The 10,497-nt window shown below is 37.5% G+C and overlaps 1 protein-coding gene across 7 annotated transcripts in view; it reads right to left on the bottom strand.

Moving 5' to 3' along the window:
* Positions 1-138: 138 nt before the first annotated feature.
* PDE7A (phosphodiesterase 7A) overlaps positions 139-10,497 on the bottom strand; it is a 78,718-nt gene continuing 68,359 nt past the window's right edge. For all 7 annotated transcript variants that reach the window (XM_075141738.1, XM_075141741.1, XM_075141742.1 and 4 more), the window contains 7 exons: positions 8,888-8,988; positions 6,879-7,010; positions 6,447-6,538; positions 5,658-5,802; positions 4,694-4,790; positions 3,593-3,673; positions 139-2,271 (listed from right to left, as the gene is read on the bottom strand). In XM_075141738.1, the coding sequence (XP_074997839.1) occupies positions 2,060-2,271; positions 3,593-3,673; positions 4,694-4,790; positions 5,658-5,802; positions 6,447-6,538; positions 6,879-7,010; positions 8,888-8,988 (860 nt within the window). In that variant the 3' untranslated portion in view covers positions 139-2,059. The remainder of the gene's footprint in view (positions 2,272-3,592; positions 3,674-4,693; positions 4,791-5,657; positions 5,803-6,446; positions 6,539-6,878; positions 7,011-8,887; positions 8,989-10,497) is intronic.

Here is a 10,497-nt window from a genome sequence, read left to right as displayed (position 1 = left end):
TGTTAAAATAAGGCTTTTCTCTTACCGCAAGTTATAGCCAAAGCTCATTATCACATCGATCCTTCTCTGCTGAAGTCAGACAACAGCACGAACTTGCACTGACAGCAAAGGAAGGAAGTTCACGCAGGTTCAAAAAAATGGTTTCATTATAAATTTATTTCTTTAAACATGGCCACTTTGAGATTAATGATACTACTTCAGGGAACATGAAAGAATAATGATTTTAGAAGGAAAACAATCAGGCAAGTCAGGATTTGCTTTTCGAACAGTAAAAGGCCAAACTGCAAGAGGCAATCAATTTTGGCATATGAGGACTAGTATTTTCAAATCCAAAAGTTGGCTTAGTTTTACAGAGGAAGCTGACTGCAACCTTAGCTACCTTTCCATAATGCTGGACTCGGTTGTAACTTAAATGTACAGGAGCATAATGTGAAAAGATTTTTTTTATTAATTAAAAGTTAACAGCAACAGGCACATATTAAAATGAATATGGCAAAGCCTTTACAAATGGCTTTACGCTGAAGCTGTCTCCCAAAAATGGCTGTTGCAACAAACTGTAAACAGAATTAATAAACAGTCTTTTACAATAATAACAGGGAAATACAAATGAACTAAAAGAAAGCACCAGTTTCTCAAACTAGATTACAGTTGTGCTTACTGTACTTAAAACAATGTAAAACAAATTACAAAAATGGAATGTTTTAAGTTTAAAATTAGTCCTTTAATTTTGTCCTAAAAAACATTTTCTCCTTTTCCCATCAAAAACCCATTAGTGGGTAATGTTTCAGTAGAGGGAGGAATACGTAAACAATGCACTTTTTTTTTATTATTATTTTTCAAATCAAAAACAAATTTGGTCACTTAGCTTTGTGCATAGTTTAAGGCATCTGTAGCAATTTGTTACAGTTTCCTCCCCAATGTGGCTGTTCATGAAATTGTCACATTCTAAAAGAATAAATTAAAAAAACCCAAACAAACAAACAAAAAAAAAACAAACAAAAAAAAAATGCTGCCCTTCAAACCCTTCCCAGTACCCTCCCACCCTCCCCCGTCCCAAACATACTCACACACCCACACATACACGCACGCTGCAGCGAAAGGGGCATTTGTACCCTTGTTCTGAAGGACACGCTTCCCATCCCACTTTATTTCAGATTGGCAAATACCCTGAGCTGATTATGGTGTTTAGACATTCCACCTTTTTCTTGCATGTGCAGTTCAAGTGTACAATAGTGAAAACAACATGCGATGTTTCCACTGCAGAATCGCAATGCAGTTCGGACGCTTCCCCCCCACCCCCACCCCTTCCCTTCCCAAATTCAGAAGTGTTTTCCACCGTTAAAAAACTGCATTCCCATATAGCACTGGAGTAAAGCTTGGCTGTGCTCTATGATGAATGCTCAGTTCCCAGTGCACAAACAAAATTATGGCAAATGGGAGGCTTTTCTGGCATCCAAAGAAACAAGAGCTGCAGTCTCAGATTTGATCTTTTTCTTTTAAAAAAGCAAAAAAACCAAGTTAGTGGTTCCTTCACAGCCATGCGCAAAGGTTAAGTCTAGAACCAATAGTTTCAGAGTACATTTGTAAACATCAAGTCTTGCCAGAGGCAGCAGAGGATGGGCACTTCACATTTCCGTATTAAAACAGGGACTGAGTGGAAGGTATGCTTTGAACACATTTATGCAAGTCTTGCTAAATTCCAAGAAAGTGGAACAATCCATCTCAAGTCTTAGATTTGACGACCGTATTCCAGATTTCACCAAAAAACCAAAACCGTGTGGCACAATGAAGCTTTCGTACTGTTCCTTCAAGGCTCGGTCACTGCTGTGCTTTGCATATTCAAGGTTCCGAACGAAAACCAACTGAGGCGTATGCATATTGCTCTATGTTCAGATCTTGCAGTTTAAAAAAATTCTGGTTCAAATGGTCTGTGTCAAAGGAAAACTTGGAAATAAATAATGCTGGCATCATTTTACCAAAACCTGGGGCAGGCAAGTATCTCCTTTAATCCAACCGTGCAGAACCGTGAGAAGAGGCAGTTTTGTCATGAAGATTGAGGTCAGGACAATCGAGGTTCCTGAGGTAATATGTCTGAGTCCATTTCCTCAAAAGCGGGGTCAACATCGTCACCACTGCCAGACTGTTCCCTCTGCACTCCCTTCCAGCTAGCCTTGTTCAGTCCCAGGTGGCCAAGCATTGTCTGCGACAGCCTGGTGTTTGAAAACCGGGCCCATTCCCCAAACAGCGGCTCCACTAAGTAGGTCATAAAACCTTCAAAAACAAGCAAACAAACATATCCAAGTTGAAAAGACAGGAAAAAGACACTCAAACCGAGTATTTAAATAAAATTTAGGAGCAAAAAAATAAACTGCATCAGACTATTCTTCTCCAGCGTGCATTCAAAAATTCACTTCAATATTTAGGGCATCTTTACAAAATAATCTCTCAAAATGTAGAGGATTTCACTGGTCAGTCAAAAGAACAGCATTACATTGGATTACAAAGTAACCTCCTTTCTTTCACAACAATGACCAAATAAAGGAAAATATTGGAGAACATGGGGGGAGAATCTAAACATCAGCAACTACTTTAGAAAATTTCTAAAAGACAGATTCTATAATAAATTACCCTATAGACAGTCTGAACTATATTACACAGGAAAAAACCACATTCTTTTCACAATATTAAGCTGATTAAAAATACTGAAAAATACAAATCAGAGAAAATTTTAAACAAAAATGCCACAGAACATCAACACACAAATATTTATATACATGTTTGTGTGTATGCACATCTCCACTTATTCATATTGTCTATTTCCATGAACCAAAAATTCAATGGTAAGAATACCAAAATTGAATCTGTCAATTACAGAAATGTATCATTTTCTAACATTCTAAATTAAAACAGTGCAGCTGATTGAACAGAACATTTTTTGTCTCTTAATTTCAAGCATTAATTCATATGTTTGTTAAATTGATTATTTTCTTTACCATGTTTTTAATTGAGTCCCATTCAATCTACATGAACAACTTTATTAAAAAAAAAACTATAAAAAGTCAGCCCTTCTGCTATTTTAAATGCAGCTGAAGTTAGCAAAAGATTAATATAATGGCTATTCACAGTTATCCATCAGATCTCTGCCCACCACCCTTTTTAAGGCTGCATTTAAAAGGAAAGCTAATATTCCAGAGAGCTCAATCCAGAGAGCTGGAACTCTGTTGTGGCAACCTCGTTGCAAAAGGCTGCATGGAAAAGGGAATGAACTCTCCTCATCTTCCCAAATGGGCCACTTCAGATGAGGAAAGTTCAGGGCAGCAGCACAGGAAAAGTCAGACAGCTGCTTCCCAAGCTGCGAGAAAACACAGGGGCTTTGGACTCCAGGACTGTCAGTGCAGCACCTTTCGTAAACGCCCAATTCAAGGGAGAAATGTTATATAGCAAATTGAAAAAAATTGCCCTTTGTAACGAAGTGCTGCCGCACACACACGCAGAGCCCGTATAGCCTTTAGGTAATGTAAGGTACTAAAAGGTACTTTTCTCAAATTGCATCCTGAAAGAAGTCTACTTAAATAAATCGAACTGCAGTTACCAATCTGGATGTTGGCAATAGTTTCTGTCTGCCGGTCACAAAGTGGACTCACACCCAAATGATACTTTTTTTCAATATCTCCTAAAGAAATAAAAGTATAATACAACTATTAAGTCATCAAGTCCAGACCCAAATGGAATCATCAAACACTGATAGAGGCGAGTTGTGCAAGTTGGTTAACGACGATGGTATCTTGCAGCAAGTTGAATGCATTTACTTCCCTCCTCCATCTCCCAAAAAAAACCAAGTAGGTCTGTCAGTGAGACTAACAGTACTTTGTATTTTTCATCAAACAATAATTAAAGAAAAAACATCAAATCACAGGTTTCCTGAAGGATTAACACACTTCCTTGCAAAACCTCCTAGACTGCCATAGAAATAACAAATTAAGATCCCCCCCCTTAGCAATATGGAAGAAGGCTCAGCCTTCAGAAATTTTTCACTGAAGGCAATTTGTTGTTCTGCTTCCCCATCACCTTTATCTAAGAATAAGCTTCACGTGATTAGCACCAAATAAAGCAGTCTGTTCCCCATTTATCGTATCCATGCACAAATTAGCATGTCTCAAGTCAGCTAAATTAGCCTTAAGAAAGGAGAAGCACACTTCATTTTATTATTAAAACAATGTAATAACAATGGAGAGAATCCACTCCATTTTTCAATTAAAAACTTCATTATAAGTAAGTAGCCTTAACTGCCTGCTAAGAATCTCCTCCCTAGCTCTTACCTGCTTACCAACACACCTCACAGCCAAAGTTTAAATATTGAAGATACATGATGAATATATGTTGTAATTTACTGAAACCACTAGGTAAATGTAAAGTGAGCATAATCATTCACCTGAAGCACTTTTCAGGCTGAAGGATCTACTGAACCAGCCATTCTAGATTTAGATTCTAAGCAGATTCTTCGTTGGGTTTTAGTAACACCGACCTTTTGCAAGAAGTACAACCCATTAAAGTAAAAAAATCCATACTGTACTGTAAATCTCTATTAGTTCTAAATATAAATCCCTTTATTTGCAAGCAGCTATGACTCATAGTCGCTCTCTCCACAGTATAAATACATTATGTACAAACAGATACTTCTACTCTTACTTGCCTTGATGGAAGAACTCCTCTGTTACTTTTTCGCTCCACTGCTTACTCAGCTCCCATGTCCGACACGGATTACAAATATCAGCACACTTCAAAGCCATCTAGTAAGTCAACATACAGCATTAGATCACCTCTCCCTCCAACAGAAGCATCTGTAATTATTTATTTCCTGACAGCAGATTATTTTAAGTTTTGTGAATAACAAACCTACCTACCATTTGTGCTTCTCTCTAAAGTTATGTTCTGTAATCGTATTTAAAAAACGCTTAGGGAGCTATCAGATCTCATGATCACCTCTGAGTAATATGGAAATTCAGTCAAGTCAAAGTATTTCAGGGGCACTATATTTAGTATATTCACTCGTACAGGAGAAAATAAATTCAGAAAAAGAAATATCAAAGTAAGCAAACTGTATTTTGCATTTCTGGCTCTGAAGTTCACATTTACAATAATGGTTTGCACAGGAACTTATCTGTTTGTCCAATTTCTTCTACAGTCCACAATATGAACCTAATAATAAAAATTTCTATAAACCTAAAGAGAATCTCAAGGCTTTTGTTTTTAAAGCTTGCTAAACCCCTCTCTAGCACGGCTGCAAAACCGAATCACAACAACAGTGCTTTCCTTTCCTGAAATAGGTTCTGACAAAGCATTTCACAGTTCTGAGACTGCACTGGAGTCATCAGAAGAACTAAACCTTGTCTTGGAAACACAACACAACTCTCCTTGGTTTAGCAGTTCTAAGTTATCAGACTTACCAATACACAATATCACTTGGGAGAAGTGCTGGGAGGGAGCAGATCCAAGTAGAGGGAACAACCGTTTTGTAATTAAATGAAATGACTAAAAGATATTTCTACCTCATTTTGAAAGTAGGAGATAGCCTGGAAGAAGTAGTATTTAGCATTTTAAGTAAATTATTTTTGACGCTAAAATGGTGTTTTCAAAAACATTACCAAAAAGATCACCTGTAAAATGAAGTGACGATGATTCGCGTTCTCTAAACATAAGTCTCCTCTATCCAAGTGGGATCGAAACATGGACAGATACTCATTTTGCTGACTGATGTCTGTGGCAAGAATGAGATCACCTATCTGGCTTTCCATCAGCTGCCTGAAATTAGTGATACCAAACATTCAAAAAGCATAACAATTAAGAACAACAGCCATCACTAGATTTACATGTCTTTTTATCATATTCATTATTATACAAATACAAGCTTTATAATCAGCATTTGCACTGAACTGTGTCTTTTTATTTGTTTTCCCTCTCTGAAAAATTCGTACAACATCCATAGAAATATCAGGATGTTTCATCGGCAGCTTTCAGGAAGAGTAAAACAGTTTTTAGCTTTTCTTTTTCCCCCTCCCCCCTTTTTTTTTTCCCCCTAAAAATGCAGGAACTAATTGTTTAAAGCTTATTTCTTGTTAAAGTAGGTGAAGAGCGTCTATTTTAAACTACAGCTGTGGTGGCAGAACAAGAAAAGGCTGCCAAGTTTAATCTAAACAGGTGCTTGACTATATGAATACACTTCTTCAGCGTGCTCGCAGTAAATGTTATTTTCCGAATATCACATTGCACTATGAACTGCTCTACTCCAACACCATGGTATCCGGGCATTCTTAAAATAGATCACAATCTATGTTTTGTATTCAGAACTGCCATGCAATAATTTAGCTTGTTTTGCAAGGCTGTCTTACTTACGTGACGGCTTACTTACATCTTAAACTAATCTATACTATTTTGTATAAACATACCTGTTTTCTAATGACATATGTGCAAATAAACCAGACTCTCTCAGCAACCCCACTGCTGATCTCCAGTGATGGTTCTCTAATACTGAGGTATTCTGCGAATGAAAGTGGCATTACAGGCATCAATCAATGACTTTTTCTTAAACTGAAGAGCTATATACTAAGAGCAGTACCAGACAGTTTCGTTGGGTTTTGGGCATGTAGTTTTTCTGTCTTTTTTTCTTTTTTTTTTTTTCCCCCCCCCCCAAGGAGGTTAAAACTCACAAATCCTGAATACTTTGTTAGCTTGCACATTTTTTTATCCCAGTGGCATGGAAACAATGTCTGGATTCAAACCTACCACTAGCTAAACACATCACAATTTATACTCCTTTTCTGTACTCCTCAGGCATTCTCCAAACCTGGTTTTAACAAAACAACCGATTTCGTCCTTACCTTATATAAAGTTGCTAAGTAATGGTTTGTTTTAATTAGGAAAGGTTGGTTAACGCCTGGGTGATCCAAATCATGTGTGGCAGCTGCTATTAAACTGAGCAGAACATCCCATGGAGTTAAAGATTTGGAAAGCTGTAAGATAATAACAAATGTAACTCTGTTAGCAATGCAAGTATGCCCTTAGAAAAAGTGCACGTGTGTCACATTTTTGTTTTTATTTTTTAGTAATTAAAAGCCAATAGAAACTCAGAGAAAATTTTAATAATGTAAAACTAATATTCCACTGACTTTTCATGGTATTTCCTGGCGAAAAGCTACAAAATTTCAACAATGGTTTAAGCATTATTCTTTCTGAATGGAAGGTTCAGTCTTAAAAAATGCTGGCACACAAAATGCTACTTTCTGGCTGGTAATGAAGTACTATTTCTAACCGGATCCTGTAAAAGCAGCAAATTCTTAAAATTAGCTCTCCATCTCATTTACCAAGTCTGTCTCTATCTGTCAATTCTGCTTTAAATACAGAGTATGTTTTGAAAAAAACATAAAAACCTTTCATCTTAAAAGGAAGAAACTAATGCTCTGGAAGACTTTAGAACTGTTCAGAATGGATTTCTACTCTTACGCAAAATTATATTTCAAAGTCTACCAGGAAAAGAACTGAAGGAGGAAAATCTGCCAAAGATACTTTCAAAAAGTATGTACATGTCGATTAATTCAGCATGAAACTGCACAGACTTATTTTACTGTTCATAGCTGTTACTACTTCTGGTTGGGAAGTCTGCGAGTTAAACTCGGTAATAAAGTCTACCTTGCACTAAAACAGAGAGGACAGTTCTGCCTGCACAAAAATGAAATGCAGCAAACACCCTGCAAGGACAGAAGTTTATATTCCCCGTTGCATTTGCCATCTCTAATGCCTCACATGTTTATAATGTACTTTGGTGCAACAGAACCAGTAGCTGTATATGTTACTAAAAATACAAAGTCTATACTTGTATCCGAAGCATTACAAAACTTCCATCACGAGTATTAAATAAAAAAATGCTCAGAGCTTCCAAACTACATGCCATAAAAAAAAGCTCATCATGTATCAGCTCTGATTTGGCTCACTGCACCAACAATTGATCTGAGAGCAGCACTGAGAAACTGAGTGGGAGGAGTGGGCAAAAAGCCTCTGAAAAACATCCATGGAGCCAGAACGTACTTGTTTTTACCTCAGAAGCAGAATAAAGAGCTATGCTATTCAAGAGAATACCAGATTGGTCATAATCTGCATCAAGGTAGACAGCTTCTCACCTGGCTAGCGAGCACTACGGTTTTCAAGTTAATACAGAAGGACAGGATTTAGCCCTGAAATTGTCTTAAGACATCACTTACAGCAGACTGCCAGCAGTCCAAGTAATAAGAAACAAACATGCAACTAGCTCAGCTCATTAAGGTCTGTCACACTGCCTTTTTTTTAAGAAAGAAAGGCCAAAAAGAACTCCTGATGTCTTGCTATAAGGTGCCTCTAACAGAAGCATATTATTACCATCAAAGATGAGCAAAGCAAGGGTAACACCAGGAGCGTCCCGAGGAAAAAACAACAACCAAACAAAAAAACCCCACCCCAAACCATGAATACACAGGTTTATTATTGCCGACTCAGGCTGTGATTCTATGTAAATGTCTTGGGGCACAGCACTATGTTCAACAGCTGCAATCTTCATCAATTCCCTACTCTGGTTCAACATGAAGTCACACAAGAGACAATGCCAGCTCAGAAGAAGGAAAAAAGAAAAGCATACTGCTAAGCGTGAACCCACAGCCTCAGCAACATGGAGACTCCCTCCCCTGCCCTTCTGTGTTCAGGAAGTTGGGTTTTTTGGGTTTGTTTGTTTTTAATAAAAAAATGTGTGCACACACACATATATGTATATATGTGCACATGATCCATTTATACGTGCACACACACAAATGCATGTATTTCTGTATGCATATGTGATGTAAAAGTGAGAACGGTCCCTTACCTTGGGCTCTTTTAAGTAACAGTGCATGGCCTGAGTCACATCAGCAGCATGAACTGCATTATGATAAGGGTTTTGACTGTGATAATCTTCTTGAACCATAACTGCAGGAAAATAACAAATATCCAAATTTAAATAAAATAGCAATTTTTTCAAGTACCATTTTAGATGTCCTTGTTAGGCCCAGAAATATGTAATATCACAAGTTACATACACATAAAAGCATCAAAGTCAATAAATCATCAGTTGAACTAAGAGCTAGGCATAAAAGATTTTTATATGAAGAAACAGTATTTTCTAAAGGAAATCAACTACACATGAAGTCATCTCAGAGCAAAAATTAAACAACTTGAAATCAATATATAATCTGAGATACTTTGACTTTGAGAACTTCCTAGGAAAGGCTCCCTTTGATAATCTAGCCTGTCTGTTGAGGCAACCTGGAATACAAAACGAAGATGATACTATTTACCAAAGCATCAAGATGACTTCATAGCATGCCTTGCAAACAGACAGGATCAGAGGAATTAGGCACTGCTTTCCTGTCATATGAAGTGCTTTTCTTTCCCCTTCAGGAGAGTGGTCATGGGAAGCCACCTCTACATAGTTTAGGCATCTTCTCATACTTGTACTCAGACAAATTTAAGCCTATATGCAATTTAGAAAAGAATCTCATTTAGATGATGGTCTGACTAACCACTCCCAGATTTAATATTCCCTATTTAACGTCTTCCTTGCTTTCCTCCATCTTCCTGGCTGTCTTTAGATGTTATAAGTAGAATACGTTAAAGGACATCCACCATAGCTTGAGTACATAGAGCAAAAGAACTATGATGTTAAAAAGGATGGAGGGGGAGAAGATCTGAAGCACAGCAATCAAACTATATGCTGAAGTTTTGCCTGATATGACACATTAGCTCTTTCAAGCAAACCTCAAAAGAACATTCTCCTGGCTGACTACAGGCAGTCCTATTCAAACATGCCCACAACCTCTTTTCCTACTCAGTTTACAAGCCAGTACCCTCCATGTAATTGTGACTGCAACGTTAGAACATTACTGCCACACATTTGTGAAGAGCTGTGGCTCATGAAGTCAAAATACTGTAACCATTGCATAATCTCAATAGTACTCAATGCATAGCTGACACCTCATATGAAAAATAATGAAAATAAGCATCTTGGAGCTCTATTAACCTGCAGAAGAACTGCCTTTCACCTATTCCTCACATCCAGTGCATGAATGAGGATGTCCTTGGCTTACTCCTCAATTTTTTGTGGCTTCATAGGCTGGTCCAGCTACCTAAAGTCTACAATTTTCTTAACTTATTTATTTATTTTAATAAAGCAGACCTAGGACAGTATTTTGATCATGGTTTGCCAGAACTAGAATGGCACAACCACCTTATGTTTCGAGGAACGTAGTACTTTGGATTTTCTCTCCCCCTGTTCGGGTCTGGAATAAGAACTTGAAAACACAGAGTAGGAGGAGACAGACCTCCAAGTAACCTTTGGAAGTCACAGAAAGACTGCGTATTTGTATAAACAAACAAACATATATATACGAGAGAGAGAGAGAGAGAGAGAGAGAGAGAGAGAGAGAGAGAGAGAGAGAG

Source organism: Calonectris borealis, chromosome 2 (assembly GCF_964195595.1).
Source record: "Calonectris borealis chromosome 2, bCalBor7.hap1.2, whole genome shotgun sequence".
NCBI lineage: Eukaryota > Metazoa > Chordata > Aves > Procellariiformes > Procellariidae > Calonectris > Calonectris borealis.
The sequence above is the reverse complement of the archived record's forward strand: the minus strand, read 5'-3'. Positions and strand labels throughout refer to the sequence as shown.